This window comes from Artemia sp. Qi Xiang Cuo, chromosome 11, assembly GCF_049724085.1.
Source record: "Artemia sp. Qi Xiang Cuo chromosome 11, ASM4972408v1, whole genome shotgun sequence".
Classification (NCBI taxonomy): domain Eukaryota; kingdom Metazoa; phylum Arthropoda; class Branchiopoda; order Anostraca; family Artemiidae; genus Artemia; species Artemia sp. Qi Xiang Cuo.
Genome location: NC_142804.1, coordinates 5,514,078 through 5,538,343, shown reverse-complemented (window position 1 = coordinate 5,538,343; position 24,266 = coordinate 5,514,078). Strand labels below are relative to the sequence as shown.

Sequence of the window (24,266 nt, the reverse complement as noted above, 5' to 3'; positions counted from 1 at the left end):
ATAGGGTGGGGGTGGAAGGGGGCCCAACCCAAATTTCGAGGTCTTATTTTGGAGCTGATTCCTGGTAATAGTGACACAAACAGGTTTTGGGACTAAAAACAAACATCTTCACAATTTGTTAAGAAAAAGCAAAATTGCAAATTAATATTTGCCAAATGATTATTTTTGACTGAACAATTAAATCAAAATTTAAAAGTCTGTTCATTTGCTTGTTCTATGCTATCTGCTAATACGCCAATAAAAAGCGACTCCATATGGCAGATAATGAGCTTTTTTTCAATTTTATTTCAAGTTTGCTATCTTTATTTAGGGTTCTTTGTTTCTCTGTTTTAACAATTAAAGATGTTAACCACTCAGAGATAGAGAAAGTGATAAAGCAGAGATATAAATAAAAGGATAAATTGTGCGATGAACTCTGCCAGGAATTTTGCTTAGATGATTTGAACTTTTCAGCTTTTATAAATTTTATTGGCCTCTAAGTCAATTAATGGCATGTTTTTGATCGGGATTATCGGCAAATCTTGAATAATACTCTATATAGATAAACATCGCGCGCATACTGTCCTTTTTAAAACGGTTTTACGTACAAAAAAGTTCCGAGGCAGGTGAGAGTTCTACGTTATTCCCCCACCGAAATTCTCCGACACCAACAGCTGTTAATTTGCATACCGGTAATATTTACTTTAAATGTAATTAGTATAAATGAGAATGTGACTAAGGCAAAAAATATTAAATACGATCTAATAATTAATAAAAAATAAAAATTACATATAATTATAAATTTATTTTTTATTTTTACACTTCATACGGCGTGTTTTTGATCAGGATTACCAGTAATTCTTGAATAATACTCTATATAAATAAACAATGCGCGCAGAGTATCCCCTCAAAAATGGTTTTACGTACCAAAAAAAATGTTCCGACAAAAATTCCAGAGAATTTAGTCCTCTATAATTCTTTTAATAAATACAAATAGCACAAACCAACAGAAATATTTGCAAAAAAAACGTACAAACATCGACTTGTTACCTTTAAAATCTGTAGTCACAGACACCCTGCGATAGTCAGAGTTGGAGTTGGAGACAAGTTTCAGGGTGTCATAATAAAAATTTATACGAGCTTATATCTGACTCTATCAAATTCTGAGATTATTACCATTTTTTGGCTAAAATTATTAGACTACCTATGAAAGACAACTGAACACTGACGGAGGTGGAAAGATATGGAGGAATGAATAACTATCAAGTCTCTTCCAAGGCCTAACCCAGGATTTTTTTCTGGGAGGGTCTTACTCAAAGATTTTTTCGGGGGGGGGGGAGGGGGGGTTACAAAAAAAACTGAAAAAACGCATACAAAATTTGTTTGTATCCGATTTTATTACATTTTTACGAGTCAAGCAAACATTTCGGGTGGAGGGGTGGGGGGGGGGGGGTTTAACCCCCCTAACCCCCTCTGGGTACGGCCTTGCCTGTCACAACGTGCCTGGAGCCTAGGACATGTACAGATATGTAGCCTATAAAAACAAAACATTGAATGACAAGATAATAACAGTTATAAACCATAATGAAACTACTGAAAATGTGTTCGGTTATACATAATTCATTCCTCGGAACAAGCAAGTGTTAACCAGTGTAATAAGAAAAAAATTTAAAAAGGAAAAAAGAATATGATAAGAAAAGCCATTAATCTGACAAATAGGTGGGTGTCCTATAACACCAGGACCGTATTTTTTTTTACCCAGTTTGATTACGTTTTTACGATTCAGACAAACATTTCGGGGTGGGGGGGGGGGTCAAAAACCCTCCCCTGAATATGGCCTTGAGCAAAACCCTACCCATACACTTTAGTTACACACGAATGTCTTCAGTGAGCCTATTTTTCAGTGAGCCTAAGTTCTATTTTTCTGAAGTCTCAAATTCAAGCTACAGTCCTTTCGATCCTGGTTATTTAAGACCTATAAAGTACTTAGAAAAAGCTGAACACACTAAACTGTAACTAAAAAAACCGGTCTTAGTCCATTGCTGCTATTATAGATAAAGTGATGATATTTTTAGAGCATATTAGCAACTGGTAAATTATCTTAACACGTGTTTGCATATCTTATACAAATTAGAACTAAGTTCTATCCAGCTACATTCGGAGAATTGTGCTAAAAGAGGAAACATAAATTGATTTTGTTCACTTTAATAATGACCTCTCTAATTATTAGAAAATGTTAATTATCAAAAAATTGCAACCAATGTTTATGTTATTTCTAATTATTATCTCTAGATATTAAAATATTAAAAGTTAATGTTTTAATAATTATGTTATTTCTAATTATTATTTCTAGATATAAGTTTTTAAATAATCTCTAACTTCTAATTCCGAAAAAAATCCGACCAATGTTTATGTAATTCCTAATTATTAAAAATTAATATTTAATAATTATGTTATTTATAATTTTATGTCATTTCGAATTGTCATTTCTAGTTACTAAATTATTAAATAATCTCTAATTTCCAATCATTAAAAAATTCCTACCAGTATTTATGTAATTTCTAACCGTTAAAAATGAATATTTTAATAATTATGTTGACCTAATTTTATGTTATTTCTAATCATTGAGTTACTAACTAATCTTTAATTTCTAATTATTAAAAATTTCTACCAATCTTTATGTTCCATTCATAAATTCTTCAAAAGCTTGCTGGATTTCAGGATCCATACCATCTTCAAACTCATCTTCGCTGCTGAAGACACAACTAAAAAAAGCGAAAAATAAGCAATTCAAACTAAAAATTATATATAAAGATAGTAAACAAAGAATAAACGTGCAATAAATAATGAATAGATCGGAAAACAAGCTTTGGTAACAGCGAGTTAAATATTGCATCAGTTAAGAGTTCTTTTTGAGTCTAGGCCACCAACCCTATGCGCCAGATGCCACAATTAATATTAAAAACTCATTAAAACAACAAGCCACCTGAAGCCAACACAGCTACGCACGCTCCTCTTCCATCCCAATCTTGTCAAAGCTTCACGCTCTACCCCCTCCAAAGAAGTTCTGCTTTCCTTAAAAATCGCCCTTATAGTCTCTCCCCAATTTATTCAGGACAACCTGCTTTTATTTATTATTTATTTATTTGAAAACCCATCATACAAAAGCAATAAGACGGAGCAGTAAGACAAAACAAAATAATAAAATAATAAAGACAGCAATTAGACACTTCGCAAAATACAAGACAAGCAAATATACGAAAGAAACGAGAATAAAAAGAAAAAGACTTCTAAGCGAACGAGTATAAACACAAACATTTACTATCTAATGTGCCCATTACCTTACCACTGCAAGATTATACTATATTACAATATTATACAAGATTATACTATATATTATACTATAACAAATAGACACAAACGATTTTCGGGTCCAAGGTTGGAGCCGAAGGCGATAAGTTAAGGAACGATATCAACACCATCAAATTTATATAATATATGTGCGAAAAAGAAAAAAAAATCTTGAACATGGCGCGACCGACTATATGTGCTGCAGAACAGAAACGTTAAACAATCATACAAGAATTAAATTATTATTATAATTAAGAATCATTGAAAAATCCGTCACAATCAAAAACACAACAAGACGGACCATAGGAAAAAAAGACAATACATCACTGCTGAAGAATGTGGGACGGGACCAATCATTTAAATACTTATCAATTTTTCGATTATGCTTCGCTATCCGTCTAGCGACGGCAATTTCTGGGTCAGCAGCCTTGAATTTTGCAATAGTGAGTGAATTACTATACCACGGAGGCAGATGAAGCAGATACTTGGCAAAATGAAAGAACATAGATCGAACTATACTCTTGTCAGTTTTAGTTAGGAGTTTCCAGAAGGGTGTAGCATAGCGGATAGGGGTAAGGGTAACAGCATTATATAGACTTGCTAGAAGATGTCGGTTGAAACGAAGTTTAAATGATACAATGAAAACGGAAGCTGCTGAGATTCTACGTCTGATTTTTTCAAAAATAAGTGTACGGGTGAGATGAATAGAAGAAGCAATGGGCAGACCTAAATAGTTAAGGTGATCTATAGGCTGAACAGAGCTAGATCCAAGCGTGATGGAAGGGGCAGAGGAATTTGTTTTTCAGTCAAACAGGACAATATAAGATTTGGAGGAGTTGAATTCAAGCCCAATTTTCTGATATTCCGCCTCAAGGATTGCAAAAATTTCGGTGATACGTTGAGGAGTTCGACTAAGGTTTAGGATGCCGTCAGCATAGCATATCAAGGAAAGGTTTGCAGAAGATAAAATCAGTGAAGGAGGGCACAAATCTTGTGCTTCCAGAGCATAGTTATTAAAGAGGTCGGGAGAAGTGACAGCTCCTTTACGGGCCCTTTTCTTGACTGGGATAAGTTGTATATACGGAATCGGGGGCATCCCTTTATCTGGGTGTAGTTTCAGTCGAATATGAAGTCTTGAATATAAATCCCGAAGAGAACGAATAATGACTAGATTCAATCCACTTTTACCAGTTTTCAGAAGCATCACTGCGTGGATAGGAGAGTAAAATGCACGTCTTAAATAATTTCCCCTCAAAACAAGGCTTTATCTAAATTACTCCATGTAAGACAAGGTATTGTCAATAGTGACTAAGGCGTCGACATACCCAGTACTTCACATGAACCTGAACTGGTAGGGAGCTGTGTTGAAGACTTTTTCCAGCTCCCTATTGAATAGCAGCTCAAATAGCTTGCATAGGTAAGTGGCTACAGTAATATGGCAGTATGATATACAATGGACTTCAGATTACCCCTTTTTAGAGATATGAGTCAAATCTCCGATGCAAAAAGAAGAAGAAACGATACCCTGACTGAAAATCATCTGCATAAGTAGCGAGAGATGGTCCGTAAGAAATTTTTCCCCGTATTTGAAATGAAAAGCAATAAGTTAGCCAATACCAGATGAACGTTTCCACTTTAATTTTTGGATGACATATTCGACAGAACGGATACTGACCACAAAATCTTCATCGGGTTGATCATCCTGAAACTAATCCAGAGCTACTTCATAAGATTGCTCTATGATGGGATCAGGGGCAGAAAATTCAGGGGCAGAAAACTCAGATTCAAAATACGCATACCATTCAGCTTCTGGAATGTCAGCTGAGGACGGTGACGAAGAAGGGGGTGCTGAGGAGGAGACAAATTTAGATACACATATTTCGATCTTGTTTTGCACGGGTAGAATAGCTATTAATAAGGTCTCTATGATGCTGAACAAGAATTTTGGAAAACTCCCACTTTTTGGAAAATGTCATTCATATGCCCAGTAGTAGGACGCCTACAATCTTTCCATATAGAAAACCAAAACTTGGCTTGTTCACATGAAGTAAAAAGCTCTCAATTTGTGGACCATCCAGGAACTATTCCTTTGAAGACACGTTGCATGGGGACAGCTTGTTTTTCGGCAAAGGGGAGGGCATGCCATATTTCAGTATCATATATATCAAGACAAATCAGGACTTCATTCTTGGGCAACTGGAGTGACTGTTGGAGGAGGTAAAATGGGACATTAATTTTACTTAGAATCGAGCAACCGACTCGAGGAATTAAATTTGGTCAATCTTTGACCAATCACGACGATACCGCCGTGCTCAGGAATCACGTGCTAGTGGATTACTTTGAGAAGCGGAAGATGGCACACCGATAGAGCAAGTTATAGGTAAGTGTTCAGACAGCTGATAATCAAATATAACGTTAACTGTATCGGCGGTCAGATTTGAAGATACAGCAATGTGGTATAAGTTAGAGGCTCGCGAACGTGTGAATATATATAAAATCTGACATTTCATTTAACACACGCAAAAATCACTAAATAACCCCTTAACTATAGTAGTACGTGGAGACGCCTCAGAACCTTGTTCAGACAAATTACAATTAAAGTCTCCGGCTATAACACAAGGTAGACCTAGACGCCAATTTTTCTCTACACAAGAACCTAACTTTTTTGCACGATAAAACAAATAATTGCTCTAACTAATCGTTGCAGTAATCAGTGGGTAGATGCACACTAATATAAACACAGGAGTCCACCCTCACGGCTAAGTTGCAATTATTTAGTTCGAACAAGCTAGAACGGAGAGTCAATTTAACGTAATTAACAGTCCACCAAAGGGTCTGCCTCTGTTATTCAGCTTTCTAGCAGGCACAGAGTACGACGTCATGCCATCAAGTGTAAGTATGTTGATAATATGTTTAGCGACAAAATGTTCCTGGAGGAAAATCACGTTATAACTGCAGCTGATGCTTTGCAACACAGAAAGTTTATTTGTAAATGAAAGTTAATTTGTAAATTCTATGAAAAACATCCAGATGGACGATTTTCGTTTAGCCCCACACGGATGCTTTTCGTTTAGCCCCGGACGGATACTTTTCGTTTAGCCCCAGACGGATACTTTTCGTTTAGTCCCAGACGGACGTTTTTGTTTGGCCCCAGATGAATGCTTTTCGTTTAGCCCCAGATGAATGCTTTTTTCTTAGCCCCAGATGGATACTTTTCGTTTAGCCCCAGATGGATGCTTTCCGTTTAGCCCCAAACGGATGCTGTTCGTTTAACCCCAGACGGATGCTCTTCGTTTAGCACCAGACGGATATTTTTCCTTTAGCCCCAGACAGATGCTTTTCCTTTGGCCCCAGATGGATGCTTTTCCTTTATCCCCAGACGGGTGCTTTTCGTTTAGCCCCAGACGGCAGCTTTTCCTTTAGCCCCAGACAGATGCTTCTCTTTTAGCCCAGGACGGATGCGTTTCCTTTCGCTCCAAACGGATGCTTTCCCTTTCGCCCCAGACGGATGCTTTCCCTTTAGCCCCAGAAGAATTATTTTCCTTTAGCACTAGACGGATTCTCTTCGTCCAGCCCCAGATGGATGCTTTTAGTTTAGCCCCAGACGGATGTTTTTCGTTTAGCCCCAGACGGATGCTTTTCGTTTAGCCCCAGACGCACGTTTTTTGTTTAGCCCCAGACAGATGCTTTTCCTTTAGCCCTAGACGGTTGCATTTCCTTTAGCCGAAGACGGATGCTTTTGCTTTAGCCCCAGACGGATTCTTTTCCTTTAGCCCCAAACGGATGCTTTTACTTTAGCCCCAGACAGATGCTTTTCCTTTATCCCCAGACGGAAGCTTTCCCTTTAGCCCCAGACGAATGCTTTCCCTTTAGCCCCAGACGGATGCTTTCCCTTTAGCCCCAGACGGATACTTTCCTTTTAGCCCCAGAAGGATGATTTTCCTTTAGCCCTAGACGGATTCTTTTCGTCCAGCCCCAGATGGAAGCTTTTCGGTTAGGCCTAGGCGGATGTTTTTCGTTTAGCCCCAGCGGAAGCTTTCCGTTTAGCCCCAGACGGATGTTTTTGCTTAGCCCCAGACGGATGCTTTTCCTTTAGCCCTAGACGGTTGCTTTTCCTTTAGCCCCTGGCAGATGCTTTTCCTTTAGCCCCAGACGGATTCTTGTCCTTTAGCACCAGACGGATGGTTTTCCTTTAGCCTAAGACGGATGGTTTTCCTTTAGCCCCAGACGGATGCTTTTCCTTAAGCCCAAGACGGATTCTTTTCCTTTAGCCCCAGACGGATTCTTTTCCTTTAGGCCCAGACGGATTCTTTTCCTTTAGCCCCGGACGGATTCCTTTCCTTTAGCCCCAGACGGATCCTTTTCCTTTAGCCCCAGAAGGATGATTTTCCTTTAGCCCTTGGCGGATTCTTTTCGTCCAGCCTCAGATGGAAGCTTTTCGTTTAGCCCTAGACGGATGTTTTTCGTTTAGCCCCAGACGGATGCTTTTCCTTTAGCCACAGACGCATGTTTTTCGATTAGCCCCAGCGGAAGCTTTTCGTTTAGCCCCAGACGGGTTTTTCGTTTAGCCCCAGACGGATGCTTTTCCTTTAGCTCCAGAGGTATACTTTTCCTTTAACCCCAGACGGTTGCTTTTCTTTTAGCCCCAGACGGATGCTTTCCCTTTAGACCCAGACAGATGCTTTTCCTTTAGCCCCAGAAAGATTATTTTCCTTTAGCCCCAGACGGCTGCTTTCCTTTTAGCCCCAGACGGATGCTTTTCCTTCAGCCCGAGACGGATGCTTTTCCTTTAGCCCCAGACGGATTCTTTTCCTTTAGCCCCAGACGGATACTTTTCCTTTAGCCCCAGACGGATGCTTTTCCTTAAGAACCAGACTGATGCTTTTGCTTTAGCCCCAGACGGATGCTTTTCCTTTAGCCCCAGAAGGATGATTTTCCTTTAGCCCTTGACGGATTCTTTTCGTCCAGCCCCAGATGGATGCTTTTAGTTTAGCCCCAGACGGATGCTTTTCCTTTAGCCCCAGACGGATGCTTTTCCTTTAGCCCCAGACGGAGGTTTTTTGTTTAGCCCCAGACAGATGCTTTTCCTTTAGCCCTAGACGGTTGCTTTTCCTTTAGCCGATGACGGATGCTTTTGCTTTAGCCCCATACGGATTCTTTTCCTTTAGCCCCAAACGGATGCTTTTACTTTAGCCCCAGACAGATGCTTTTCCTTTATCCCCAGACGGATGCTTTCCCTTTAGCCCCAGACGGATGCTTTCCCTTTAGCCCAAGACGGATGCTTTCCCTTTAGCCCCAGACGGATACTTTCCTTTTATCCCCAGAAGGATGATTTTCCTTTAGCCCTAGACAGATTCTTTTCGTCCAGATCCAGATGGAAGCTTTTCGGTTAGGCCTAGGCGGATGTTTTTCGTTTAGCCCCAGCGGAAGCTTTTCATTTAGCCCCAGACGGGTTTTTCGTTTAGCCCCAGACGGATGCTTTTCCTTTAGCCCCAGATGGATTCTTTTCCTTTAGCCCCAGACGGATGCTTTTCCTTTAGCCCCAGACGGATGCTTTTCCGTTAAACCCAGACGGATTCTTTTCCTTTAGCCCCAGACGGATGCTTTTCCTTTAGCTCCAGAGGTATACTTTTCCTTTAACCCCAGACGGTTGCTTTTCTTTTAGCCCCAGACGGATGCTTTCCCTTTAGACCCAGACAAATGCTTTTCCTTTAGCCCCAGAAAGATTATTTTCCTTTAGCCCCAGACGGCTGCTTTTCTTTTATCCCCAGACGGATACTTTTCCTTTAACCCCAGACAAATTATTTTCCCTTAGCCCCAGACGGATGCTTTTCCTTCAGCCCGAGACGGATGCTTTTCCTTTAGCCCCAGACGGATTCTTTTCCTTTAGCCCCAGACGGATACTTTTCCTTTAGCCCCAGACGGATGCTTTTCCTTAAGAACCAGACTGATGCTTGTCCTTTAGCCCCAGACGGATGCTTTTCCTTTAGCCGCAGAAGGATGATTTTCCTTTAGCCCTTGACGGATTCTTTTCGTCCAGCCCCAGATGGATGCTTTTAGTTTAGCCCCAGACGGATGTTTTTCGTTTAGCCCCAGACGGATGCTTTTCGTTTAGCCCCAGACGCACGTTTTTTGTTTAGCCCCAGACAGATGCTTTTCCTTTAGCCCTAGACGGTTGCTTTTCCTTTAGCCGAAGACGGATGCTTTTGCTTTAGCCCCAGACGGATTCTTTTCCTTTAGCCCCAAACGGATGCTTTTACTTTAGCCCCAGACCGATGCTTTTCCTTTATCCCCAGACGGATGCTTTCCCTTTAGCCCCAGACGGATGCTTTCCCTTTAGCCCAAGACGGATGCTTTCCCTTTAGCCCCAGACGGATACTTTCCTTTTATCCCCAGAAGGATGATTTTCCTTTAGCCCTAGACAGATTCTTTTCGTCCATCCCCAGATGGAAGCTTTTCGGTTAGGCCTAGGCGGATGTTTTTCGTTTAGCCCCAGCGGAAGCTTTCCGTTTAGCCCCAGACAGATGTTTTTGCTTAGCCCCAGACGGATGCTTTTCCTTTAGCCCTAGACGGTTGCTTTTCCTTTAGCCCATGGCAGATATTTTTCTTTTAGCCCCAGACGGATTCTTTTCCTTTAGCACCAGACGGATGCTTTTCCTTTAGCCCCAGACGGATGGTTTTCCTTTAGCCCCAGACGGATGGTTTTCCTTTAGCCCCAGACGGATGCTTTTCCTTAAGCCCAAGATGGATTCTTTTCCTTTAGCCCCAGACGGATTCTTTTCCTTTAGCCCCAGACCGATGGTTTTCCTTTAGCCCTAGACGGTTGCTTTTCCTTTAGCCCCTGGCAGATGATTTTCCTTTAGCCCTAGACGGCCTCTTTTCCTTTAGTACCAGACAGATGCTTTTCCTTTAGCTCCAGACGGATGGTTTTCCTTTAGCCCCAGACTGATGGTTTTCATTTAGCCCCAGACGGATGCTTTTCCTTAAGCCCAAGACGGATTCTTTTCCTTTAGTACCAGACAGATGCTTTTCCTTTAGCTCCAGACGGATGGTTTTCCTTTAGCCCCAGACAGATGGTTTTCCTTTAGCCCCAGACGGATACTTTTCCTTTAGTCCCAGACGGATGGTTTTCCTTTAGCCCCAGACGGATGGTTTTCCTTTAGCACCAGACGGATTCTTTTCCTTTAGCCCCAGACGGATTCTTTTCCTTTAGCCCCGGACGGATTCCTTTCCTTTAGCCCCAGACGGATCCTTTTCCTTTAGCCCCAGAGCGATGATTTTCCTTTAGCCATTGGCGGATTCTTTTCGTCCAGCCCCAGATGGAAGCTTTTCGTTTAGCCCTAGACGGATGTTTTTCGTTTAGCCCCAGATGGATGCTTTTCGTTTAGCCACAGACGCATATTTTTCGTTTAGCCCCAGCGGAAGCTTTTCGTTTAGCCCCAGACGGGTTTTTCGTTTAGCCCCAGACGGATGCTTTTCCGTTAGCCCCAGATGGATTCTTTTCCTTTAGCCCCAGACGAATGCTTTTCCTTTAGCCCCAGACGAATGCTTTTCCTTTAGCCCCAGACGGATGCTTTTCCGTTAAACCCAGACGGATTCTTTTCCTTTAGCCCCAGACGGATGCTTTTCCTTTAGCTCCAGAGGTATACTTTTCCTTTAACCCCAGACGGATGCTTTTCATTTAGCCCCAGACGGATGCTTTCCCTTTAGACCCAGACCAATGCTTTTCCTTTAGCCCCAGAAAGATTATTTTCCTTTAGCCCCAGACGGATGCTTTCCGTTTAGCCCCAGACGGATGCTTTTCCTTTAACCCCAGACAAATTATTTTCCCTTAGCCCCAGACGGATGCTTTTCCTTCAGCCCGAGACGGATGCTTTTCCTTTAGCCCCAGACGGATTCTTTTCCTTTAGCCCCAGACGGATACTTTTCCTTTAGCCCCAGACGGATGCTTTTCCTTTAGAACCAGACAGATGCTTTTCCTTTATCCCCAGACGGATGATTTTCCTTTAGCCCCAGAAGGATGATTTTCCTTTTGCCCTTGACGGATTCTTTTCGTCCAGCCCCAGATGGAAGCTTTTCGTTTAGCCCTAGACGGATGTTTTTCCTTTAGCCCCAGACGGATGTTTTTCGTTTAGCCACAGATGCATGTTTTTCGTTTAGCACCAGCGGAAGCTTTTCGTTTAGCCCCAGACGGATTTTTCGTTTAGCCCCAGACGGATGCTTTTTCTTTAGCCCCAGATGGATACTTTTCCTTTAGCCCCAGACGGATTCTTTTCCTTTAGCCCCATACGGATGCTTTTCCTTTAGCCCCAGATGGATGCTTATCCGTTCAACCCAGAAGGATTCTTTTCCTTTAGCCCCAGACGGATGCTTTTCCTTTAGCTCCAGAGGTATACTTTTCCTTTATCCCCAGACGGTTGCTTTTCTTTTAGCCCCAGACGGATGCTTTCCCTTTAGACCCAGACAAATGCTTTTCCTTTAGCCCCAGAAAGATTATTTTCCTTTAGCCCCAGACGGATGCTTTTCTTTTAGCCCCAGACGGATGCTTTTCCTTTAACCCCAGACAGATTATTTTCCCTTAGCCCCAGACGGATGCTTTTCCTTTAGCCCCAGACGGATGCTTTTCCTTTAGCCCCAGACGGATTCTTTTCCTTTAGCCCCAGACGGATGCTTTTCGTTTAGCCCCAGCAGATGCTTTTCGTTTAGCTCCAGACTGTTACTTTTCCTTTAGGCCCAGACGGATTCTTTTCCTTTAGCCCCAGACGGATGCTTTTCCTTTAGACCCAGACAGATACTTTTCCTTTAGCCCCAGACAGATGCTTTTCATTTAGCCCTGGACGGATGCTATTCCTTTAGCCCCAGACGGATGCTTTTCCTTTAGCCTTAGACGGATGCTTTTTTTAGCCCCAGACGGATGCTTTTCCTTTATCCCCAGACGGATGCTTTTCCTTTAGCCCTAGACAGATTCTTTTCCTTTAGCCCCAAATGGATGCTTTTCGTTTAGTCCCAGCGTATGCTTTTCGTTTAGCCCCAGACGGATGCTTTTCCTTTAGCCCCAGACAGATGCTTTTCATTTAGCCCTGGACGGATGCTATTCCTTTAGCCCCAGACGGATGCTTTTCATTTAGCCTTAGACGGATGCTTTTTTTAGCCCCAGACGGATTATTTTCCTTTATCCCCAGACGGATGCGTTTCCTTTAGCCCTAGACAGATTCTTTTCCTTTAGCCCCAGATGGATGCTTTTGGTTTAGCCCCAGCGTATGCTTTTCGTTTATCCCCAGACGGATGCTTTTCCTTTAGCCCCAGACGGATGCTTTTCCTTTATCCCCAGACGGATGCTTTTCCTTTAGCCCCAGACGGATGCTTTTCCTTTAGCCCCAGACGGATGCTTTTCCTTTAGCCCCAGACAGATGATTTTCGTTTAGCCCCAGCGGATTCTTTTCGTTTAGCTCCAGACGGTTACTTTTCCTTTAGCCCCAGACAGATTCTTTTCCTTTAGCCCCAGACGGATGCGCATCGTTTAGCCCCAGACGGATACTTTTCATTTAGCCCCAGACGGATGCTTTTCCTTTAGCCCCAGACGGATGCTTTTTCTTTAGCCCCAGACAGATGCTTTTCATTTAGCCCTCGACGGATGCTTTTCCTTTAGCCCCAGACGGATGCTTTTCCTTTAGCCTCAAACGGAGGCTTTTCCTTTATTCCCAAACGGATGCTTTTCCTTTATCCCCGATGGATGCTTTTTCTTTAGCTCTAGACAGATTCTTTTCCTTTAGCCCCAGATGGAGGCTTTTCGTTTAGTCCCAAACTGGTGTTTTTCGTTCAGCCCCCTAACGGATGCAATTCGTTTAGCCCCAGCGTATGCTTTTCTTTTAGCCCCAGACGGATGTTTTTCGTTTAGCCTCAGACGGATGCTTTTCCTTTAGCCCCAGATGGACGCTTTTCCTTTAGCCCCAGACGGTTACTTTTCCTTTAGCCCCAGACGGATGCTTTTCCTTTAGCCCCAGACGGACTCTTTTCCTTTAATCCCTGACGGATAATCAAAATTTGAAATCATTTCTTGCAACTGAATACATTTTGGGTTAAAGAAACAACCGAAACTTCCGCCACTTTTGCGACTTCTATTGTCTGCTTTGCTCTGTTTTTGCATATTATTTTTATTTAAAGTATTGTTTCTTTATTTGGAATACGGCCTTACAAGGTACCTGTGTTCTGGAAGCCCAAGGTTACCACTATATTTTATCTATTACTACTTCTGACAAATTACTGCTTAGCTTAGGGTTCGTGTCTACTTAAAAGAATCTTTGAAGCACTGTATCCTTTGATTTTCCAAGAGTCATTACTAGATAGGGCTATTGCTTTCAGGTGCTAGGTTCTAGCCCACTATAGATGTGGGCTAGAAAAAAATAAAGGAAGAATATACAATAAAATTTTATTACAACTACAATAATATGTAATTATGACATTGTCACAAATTGTAACAATAATATAATGTTCTTTCAATCATTTATGTTTCATATATAGCATCATCTCTTTGTAGTAATGTTAGGTTAACAGTATTCAACGTGATAATATTATTTATCTTACTTTAACTGCTGTTTACTTAAACTGTTCTTAGGTCCTTTTTTTCAGCAAATTTGTCCATAATAAATAAAGATTGAAACAATTCACTGTATTGACCAGAACCGCTATCAGGTGGAGTACCGTTACCTAAAGCAGTCTCAGGAATTAATCTTTTCAGGAATTTGTATTACTCAGTTAAAAAAGTCAGTTCCAATACTTTCAAGTTAAGTTTTCTTTTTTGTAAAAGAATGAAAACTGGTTAGCATGATTAATTATGCTTTTATCGGTTAAAACTACTACATAATACTGAGACAACTGTAGCCCAGTGCTTGGAAACAGTTATCCTGAGTAGCTGGCCGAGCAGACTCCCAAAATTAAACCCTCCCTTGCCATTCATTCAAAGTGTTCGTTCTCTTGATGTTAACTCTTTTCACTCCCAGTAAAGACTCAATGAAAAAAAAACCATCATCGAGTTCAAAAATACAACACAGCCTTTTTTCAAGAAAATTTGCACACAATAAAGGTTTGTAGCAATAAGTAATTATATTTAAACAGACTAAAACTGCTGCCAGGTACTAGGACTACTCAGTGCTGGGAGCCGTTATTCTTGAAAGCCCATAGAGGCAACGTCCCAAAAGTGATTTAATTGAATGTGATTTAATTTAATCACAAAAATCTTGTGATTCAAAGGTAATACTCTACGGTAACAGAATAAACCATCATCAGAATCCAAAAATGCGGCTATTTTTTTTAAGGAAATTTGCACAGAGTAGAAATTTGTAGAATAATTCGTTACATTTTAACAGACTAAAGATGCTACGACGTGCCATGACTGCTATAACCCAATGCTTGGGGTCCCATTATCTTGGATAGCCTTTAGATGTAACCTCTTTAAATTCTCACTTTTCATTCAGTAGTATTATTAATTCTTCCCATTTCCTAAAAAAATTCCATGGTACCAGAATATACCAATACTGAAAAAATGTGGCAAATACTTATAAAAAAAAAATCAGTTATAATTGTCAGCGTCTAATTTCAAAAATCTAAAAAGCAAACTCGGGTTATGAGCTTATGGTAGCACTTGGTTGAAATGGGTATGATTTAGAATTGACTCCTACCACCCCCCCCCTGGCTGCTTCCAACTCTAGTAAATCCCTTCCCACTTCTATAAAGCAACGTTAAGGTTTCAACAGATGTAAATTTACGCTAGTGAGAAAAAACCAAGGTTTTGGTAAGTGCTTTTAATGTATTTTTGTTAATAAAATAGGTTAAATTCTAGATTAAGTTATAGCTTTTGTCTATCTTGGAAAGTAGTTGAGTCAGAGGAATGAATCTTTCAGGAGTGGATCTATCTGATCACATGGGAAGGTATTTTATAGTACAAACCTCCACCCCTTCCCTCTCTAAATGGAACAGACCTTTGATAATTTCTTTTTACTTTAAAACTGAAACGTTAAGAAATAGATTTGCTACTTAAATGAAGCACAATGAAAGTATTTTGAGTCTCATACCTTGCTCAATCCTGATCTATAAGATTTAAATATTTGTTAATCTATTCCTAAAATTTAGAAAAGAAGCCTTGAAATGGCTTAAACTTCTACTGAAATAACAGTAACTATTTTAAAAAACAAGAACCAATAAAGAGACTGAACGCCCAAAAAAGGTAAAACTTTATTTGTCAAAATCTAGATAGTTCATCTATGCAATAATCAAAGGTCAAAGGCTGGTCAGTATTCTTATGCTATGTGTGAAGATTTGAACGAAAGTGCTTATCACTAGATGTGTGGATGTGAGGAACTAAATAATTGAAGTGTTTGGCAAAGAATTTTGATGTTCGGTATTGATTGTTTTTATTTTGAGAGGGTGGCGGGAGTGTGTGCGGATCAAGGCCGTACCCAGGATTTTTTTTCGGAGGTTTTACTCAAAGATTTTTTTCGGGGGGGGGGGGGGGTAAACAAAAAACCTCAAAAATTGTTTGTATCCATTTTTGTTACGTTTTTACGAGTCAAACAAACATTTCGGGGGGGGGGGTCAAACGCCCCTAAGCCCCCCCCCCTCTGGGTACGGCCTTGGTGCTGATTAATGTTTTAAGAGCGTAAGGAACTTTGCACGATTCCTATTGGTCTCTAGCTCTCCCTACAATGCCTTCCATTTGACTTGGCCTCTAGGTCTCCCTAGATACCCCCCCCCTCAAGGAACAGAGACGTCCATTAAATTTGTTCACACTTTTTTAACATTATACCGTAAAAAAGATATACGTACTTTTCATCTTCAAATGGATATTCAGTCTCGCAGAATTCATTTTCGTAAAAATCGGCACTTCCATGGCCAAAGTTCACTGGAGCGCCATCGTGGTAATAAGTCGTTTCAAATGGTGCCGGAGTTCCAAACTGTTAAAAAGATAAAAATAGCTCCTGTAATTCTTATACTACTAAGGAAATAAGGTATTTAAACGGTTGTTGACGTTTTCATTTTGGCCAACATAGTGGACAGTAATTGTAGATCTACACAGTATTGTACAGTATTGTAGATTAGCGTATGGCTAAGAATAAAAAAAATGAATAACAAAATCAATAGCAGAGAAAAACAAGGGTAATGTAAGGTAGTGGAACGAAATGAAGCCAAAATAAGAAGATATTTCGAGAAAGATCTCCGCTGAGCCTTCTTCAGTTCTCAGAAAAAAAAACTAACAATTTGAAATAAACTCAACCAGAGCAGAATACACATTGAATCAAACAAACCAAGCAAAAACAAACTAGAATAAATGATAGACCATTTGCTGATTAGATTGGGCAAGAATTCTCTGCTTAGCAATTGCAATCTGCTTAGCAATTGCTAACCATTCAATTGGTGAATGGTCTTTCATTTATTTTAGCTTGGTTTTGCATAGTTTGTTTGATTCATCGCATATTCCGATGGTTGACTTTACCTCAAAAGGCATATTTTTTTTTTTGAGCACAGAAGATGACTTGGTAGAGGTCCTTGTAGAAATATCTGCTTGTTTTCACTTCATTTCGTTCCACTGGCAGACATTACCCTCATTTTTCTCTACTATTTGATTTCATTATTCATTTTTTTTTCTTCTTTTTCATATGTGATGTATAGCCAGTGTGGTCTTAGAATGTATTTACACCCTATAGAAAAGTGATCGGGTCTGTTTGCGTCTATGCAATTCTCTTACAGGGCTAATCTGTTTCATTCTTTATACGGCAATCACTCTTTCTCCAGCTTTAAATGCATGAAAAAGGAAAATGCTGCATAAAGCTGAAATAAAAAAAAGACCTTTCACAAAAAACGACTTTTTGTATTCATTTAGTGGGATAACTATTGTACTAACAACCTTCATGATATTAACACAGCTCAACTTCATAAATAATGGAGAAATTTTCGAGCATAAAATTCTCCCCAATCGTAAAGATACCCCAGAAACTTCAAACTCCGCTAAAAAATACCCCCCCCCCCCCCATAATTCTCCAAGGCTTTTTCACATATAAAATGGAGTTACCAGCAAGAAAGCAAGTCAAATAAAAACGAATTTTGTACAGGACTTCTGGGAAATTCCCATAAGTAAAATTTTTTCTGGAAAGTTTACTCCCAGTAACTTCTGGCTCAATGAAAAATTCTCTCCGTAGAAATCAAACCCCAGAAAATAGTATATTATATAACACATCATATTAAAAAATAGTAAATATTATAGTATAATATAGTATATTATATAATACTAAATAGTATAAAAAATAGTATAGTATATTATATAATATAGTAAAGACAATTTTAAAGTAGTATATTTTGTCTTTCCCATCCTGGATGGGAAAAGAATTGAGACATTTTATTGCTTTATTGCTAGTTTCCCTTTCATTCCCATATTCACGTCTTAAAGAAAAACTCGGGGACTATTACATCCACATATTTACTAATATATGCTTATATATAGCTGTGCATGATTCTTTAATTTGAAACTACAAAAAGAAAAGAGATCAAAGAAAGACCACACACACGGTTTACTACCAGTATCATAACTATGCAGTTCCAAGTCATACAACAACAACAAAAAAAGAGAATTAAACAATACACAGGCGTGATCAGGTTTATACAAGGTAAATTAAAGAGCGAAATGGACCTTTGAATATGGTCAGTTGAAGGCCCGCGATGATTCTTCTCACCTCCCAAGTTGTATGTATGTATGTATTTCCAAACAAAACCCATCGGGCCATAGGAAAAAAAAAACAGAACATAAACACAACAAAACAAACAAAAAACCACAAATAAATTTAAAAAAAGTACTTATATATGAATCTTTACGAAAATATTTATAGAGATACGTCTTTGTGGAACAATGTACCTCTATTTAATATCTTTCCCTGCTTACTTGGAAAAATCATGCGAGTATCCTGAAAACTGCTAAGTTATTTTTTTGTATAGTTTTAATAAGCTTAAATAGCACCATAAACGAAAATAATATAGCTCTTATACATGAAAATATCCAATACAAAAAGGAAAATTAAGGAGCTTACCGTAGCTGATCGTAATAAACCATAAATTTCAAATAGGTGACTGTAAAACATTATCTCAGCATTCAATTTGTGTTCCACCCCCCCCCCCCCCTTTTAGCTCTACTGCAGAAAAGAGGTTCCTTATGATGATGCCAATTGAAATTTGCGACGGCAGCGATCGTTATATTTGAATAGCGTTGAACGGTGCATCGATTGGCATTTTTAAGTTTCAGCTAGCAAAGTAATCGAACATTCGACAAATTTGCCCAAGTTCTACCATATTCTAAGTTCTAAGTACCAAGGACATCAAAATAAAAATGTCCCCCCCCTCCTGGACCTATCTTAAGTCTATTCCTACCTGAAAACCAGGATTTTTTAAATTTTTCTTCAGGTTTCTTTTATAATTATCAAGTTTTTAGGGCAGTAGCACATTTTCGTCAGTGTTGCCACATTGAACCGTGAAAATGAATAAGAAAAACTAATAATTTATGCTTTACAAAGCTTTTCGTCTGTAAAAATTGAAACATTAACCACTAGTGCTTTAAATTATGAAGTTTTTAGGCAGTTGCATATTTTCATCAGTGTTGCCACATTGAACCGTGAAAATCAATAAGAAAAACTAATAAGTTATGCTTTACAAAGCTTTTCGTCTGTAAAAATTGAAACATTAACGACTAGTGCTTTAAATTATGAAGTTTTTAGGCAGTAGCATATTTTCGTCACTGTTGCCACATTGAACCGTGAAAATGAATAAGAAAAACTAAGTTATGCTTTACAAAGCTTTTCGTTTGCCAAAACGAAAGTTCAGTCGTTTCAGTCGCTTCCTGGCATTTGACCTGTTAACACCTATGCTGGGTTAAATTTTTGAAACCCGTTTTTGGAAGTTACTATAATCCACGTTTCAGTCATTGACCAGTTTCGAGCTATATTAACTGGATTTATTGTTTCGCTATTATGTCAAGGCCCATGAAATACACATGCCCTGAGTGCAGACTTCGTGCCGCCAGTGGAACAGTGCAGTGCAGTCGGTGTCAGCAGTGGTTTCATCCAAAATGTGCAGGCATTTTTATTGAGGAGAGAAAACAATGTGGTGAGTGGATTTGTTTAAACTACCAGTCCCCCCACTCTTTAAATGAGGACCCCGCACCACCGTTAATACCACTTTCTCTACCCCCTGACTTTGAACCACGCTCTACACCCAAGTCTGCCACAAAATCTATAACCCCAAAATCAGAATAAAAAAATCAAGCTTCCCAAGTCCTCCCCTTGTGTTGACTGTGTTAAACACATCAAACAGCTGGATCATCTCCGAGCTAAATACAATTCCCAGTTAGAGAAGAATTCAGAGCATGAAATAGCCATTGAAGATTTGAAAAAACAAGTTGAAATTTTTCTCAATGACCAAAAAATTGGTAACGATATACTCCAGGAACGTGATCTTGAAATTAAAAAATTAAGTGAAAATACCAACTCCCATAATTCACAACACCTCCTTATGGAAGATGAATTCGGCAGTCTATAGAGCAATCAGGTGACTCTTAAATTGAAAATCACCAAATTACAAGAGTATTTAAAAAACAACGAAGCAATTATTATTACCCTAGGGAATCAGTTATCTGAGTTCAGCAAATCCAGCATTAATTGCAGAGTATTCCATGAGAGATTACAAATACCTATGTGTACTATGACTACTGATGACGCCCTTGAGTTCGTTAATAGTCCAGTGACTTCCGGCTTTTCACATAAATTATCTGGTGATAATGAACTAAACAAAAAGGTTATGGAGAATTCATTACCATACGATGACATTTTTATTATCTTTGAAAAAATTACGAAAGAGAAGGATAAAAGTGAAATAAATGCAAAAACAAGCAGAAAGGAAAATGTAATCTGCAAGCATTTTGATAGTGGTTTCTGCAAGTTCCGCAAACAATGCAAGTTTCTGCATATTTGTAGTCAGTTTATTTCAGGAGTTTTTTCGTCTTATAAGTGTATTTTCGACCATGCTGATTGTTCTGTTTTACCTTGTATTGATAAGTCGTGTAATTTTGCTCATGCATCTCCAGGATTGGAGCGCAGGTTTAAAACCCAACGTTTTTTAGAGCGACGCCGAAAGTATTCAAGACCCCCCTCCCCTTGTTCGTCTTCCATTCGACTTTCAGTCTTATCCCCCTGCATACCCGATACAGAGCAGTATACCACAGGAATCCATCCCTCGAAACAATCCTCCGCCCCAAGTACTTACGCGTGCCCAGTCAGTCCCACCCCCCAAATCACTTCACTCAATTCGGACCATCCCCAAACCCCCCTCACTCATATTCCTCCCAAAAATTCACTTCCTTTCGACTCCTTTCATCTCCGTGCGTCCAAAAAGTTACCAGCCGGTTCTGGACTCCACCCGTTATTTGCCGAAACAAACCCAACCCCTCCCCTCTCAGAGACCCCCCACCGTACTTCCCTCCCTCAGCATCATCTTGCCCCCAACCCCCCCATTTAAAGAACACTCCCAACTTGACTTATTCCCAGGTCACCATGAAACCTTTCTCCCTTCCCTTGCACTTTATCCCCCCCTGGCTACCCTACCAGTATGACTCAGGTTTAAAAGTAAGCAGGCAGAATAATCCTCTTTTAACATCTCCGTGCAGATTTTCTAAAACTTCAAATAGTTACCGCTGTTTAGTCTCCTTTAGGACCAGCTCAATTAAATGCAATTGTATTTGAAAAAGATAGATTTGATATCCTCGTCCCGTAATCTCATTATCAATCTTGAATCTCTATCAATAATTATACCAGAAATTTTGACAGTATTGTGATATAAAAAAAAGGTAAGCTTAAAAACAGTGTTGTCACTAGTTTCGTTCGTTTATTTACAATGTTTTTAAACAGTGTGGAAAGCCTTAACTTGCAAAAACTTAATGAATTAGACACCCATTATAAAATATATAGTTCAGATGTAATCGCTATTAGTATAGTTCAAGCTCAAAATTTGCACATGTTAAAGATTAACAATTATTCTCAATTTATTAAAATCAAGCCAGAAAACCATCCTCTGTGTAAGAAAGGTGGCGGAGTTATGTTCTTTATCCGTAATGATTTATATCCCAGTGAAATCCCAATTCCGTGTCTTAATCCCTTTGATGAACTTATGTGGGTATGTGTTCGACCTAAAATCTTGCCGCGTCCTTTTAATTTAATTGTCTTTTGTTGTTTTTATTACTCCCCTAATCAGAGATCCGCTGACCAAATAAATTTTATCGAAAAATTACATGCAAGTGCTGATTTTGTACAATCAAAATACCCAGATACAGGAATTTTCCTGATGGGTGACGCAAACGATTTGAGACTTGATTCTACATGTAACGCTTTTAATTTAAAACAGGTCGTTAATATCCCTATTACAAAAGGCAAAACCACTCTTGATTTAATTTGCACTAATCTTTCGAAGTTTTACAAACCCGTCACCACTCTGCCCCCTCTAGCGGTTAGTTACCACTTTATCCTTTTCCTATCACCGCTGGCTAAAGTTAAACAGTCGTTTTATATAACTGAAACCGCGTATAGAACTCTCACTGACTCAGGACTTTTCAATTTTGGCTCCTGGATTACTACTGAAAATTGGTCCACTGTGTATCAAACAAATGACGTTGACTACATGACTTGGTCCCTCCAAAATCTATTGAGGAGTAATTATGGATTCCACTTCCCTGAAAAAAAATTTAAAACGTGTTCTACAGTTACGTTACTGAGTCTTTTAAAAAACTTATAAGAAAAAAAAAATATTTTTTTCAAAGCAGGTCGCATTACTTAGGGTAATAGTCTAAGGAAGTTCCTAAAGAAAAAATTTAGAAAAGCAGCTTCTAATTATTATAATAATAAAGTCAAAAATCTTTATTCTAACAAGCCCTAGCAATGATACAGAAAAAATAAAAGAAATAAGCGGAAAAAGTCATTCCGAAATTGACTTTCCTCTCCCTGAGCACCTTAATAAGACTGCCAATGATTTGACCTTGTACCTTGCTTCCATTATGCAAATTCTCCCCCTTTCACTGGCTCAAGTCCAACTATTCCTCCCAATACTTCCTTCCCCTTTATTTCTCCCTCTGATGTTATAAATAAAATTCTTAAGCTTAGAAAATCAAGTATTTGTCCCTTTGAGATCCCAGTTGACTTAATTAAAGCCTTTTCGGACAAAATTGCTGAGCCTTTATCAAGTACTTTCAACAACATCACAAAATTTGGCAAATTCACAAGGTGCTGGAAACAAGGTTTTATAACACCTGTCCCAAAAAATGCGACAGTTTGACTTTCATCAACATTCGCCCCATTACGCTCACTTCTGTTTTTTCCAAACTTTATGAAGGTTTCCTCTGTGACTGGCTTAAGGATAAAATTTGTCCGCGTATTGACACCCGGCAGTTTGGTAACTTAAAGAAAACTTCCACCACCCATTACCTTGTGCACTTAATGCATACCATCGTAAGTAACCTTGATACACCAAATGTCTGGCTAAACCTTGTCTTAGTTGATTTCCAAAAAGCTTTTGATCTGGTTGACCACACCACCCTAATTCGTTCACTCCTGGTTAACTTTAAACTTGATCCTCTGTTAGTAAATACTGTTATATCGTTTCTTTCAAATAGATCCCAAGTTGTTAAATACAAAAATATTTTCTCTAACCCCTCCCTATATTATTGTGGAATTCCTCAAGGAACCTTATTGGGACCATTTTTATTTCTAGTCATGATTAATGATATTAGTGAAGGGTTCCCCCTTAGGTGGATATACGTGGATGACTTGACAATCCTCGAAGTATGTCACAGGAATATTAAAAATAAACCTCTTGAAATTCTTTCCCACATTTTGGATGAAGCTAAGAACCTAAATATGAAAGTAAATTCCACTAAATCAAATGTAATTACGATAAATTTCTTGAAATCTATTCCCGCCTTCCTTGACCCTATACCCCCAGATATTTCTGTGTCTTCCTTTAAATTACTTGGGGTTACAATTTCCTCTAATTTAAAGTGAGATATCCACGTGAAAGATATTGTCTGTAGAGCTAATGCGTCCAAGTCTCTCCTTAAGCTCTTGAATAAATTTAACATCCCCCCATCCCATTCTTTAAGGATTTATACTTCCTTTGTCCGCCCGCATCTTGAATATGCTTGTCCAGTATGGCATCCTGGCATCTCCAGTGATGAATCAGATGAAATTGAATCTATTAAAAAAAGAGCCCTAAGAATAATTTTTAAAGAAACTTCGGTACCATATTCACTCCATCTAAAAAAGGCCAAGCTTGTAACTCTTGAGCACAGGAGAGGAAGTTTGTGCCTCCGTTTTGCAAAAAATGCAATCATAAACCATTGCACGGAAAACATTTTCCCCAAAAGACACTCCCCATCCAGACACCGCCTGCCACGTACTGTATCTGAACCTATCCCTATCTTTTCCCCCATCCGTTGTTTAACCTCCAGATATGAAAAAACCTTTGTCCCCTTCATTACTGAACAAATAAACCACTAGTTTTTTTTTTTTTTTTTTTTTTTTTTTTTTTTTTTTTTTACTGGTGATACTCATTCTGGTGTCCGTTTGGCTCTTCCGTTACCTCCCCTTTTTATATAATCTCTTTTAAACCTTTTTAACATTATTTTTATCTCAATTTTTTTTTTTTTTTTAATTTGTGCCTCTTTAACCTTCTTACATTTGACACTTTTTGTTAGACTAATTAATGGATTTGCATTTCTGATATTGTTGTTTTTGGCAGTGTTTAGCCAGTTTTTTAGTTGTTGTGCTATTTATGTCTTTTTTTATTATATGACCCCAAAATGCGAATTCGGCCCTTCTGGGCTTGTGATAGCCATTTTCTGAAATAAATATCTTATC

The 24,266-nt window shown here is 39.1% G+C and overlaps 1 protein-coding gene across 1 annotated transcript in view; it reads right to left on the bottom strand.

Annotated features, from left to right (window-relative positions):
* The window catches only part of Paip1 (Poly(A) binding protein interacting protein 1), a 73,058-nt gene that overhangs the window by 301 nt on the left and 48,491 nt on the right, over positions 1 to 24,266 (bottom strand). The window contains exons 8-9 of the mRNA XM_089097048.1: positions 16,153 to 16,280; positions 2,651 to 2,744 (exon numbers count right to left, since the gene is read on the bottom strand). Coding sequence (XP_088953174.1) covers positions 2,657 to 2,744; positions 16,153 to 16,280 — 216 coding nt within the window. The 3' untranslated portion in view covers positions 2,651 to 2,656. The remainder of the gene's footprint in view (positions 1 to 2,650; positions 2,745 to 16,152; positions 16,281 to 24,266) is intronic.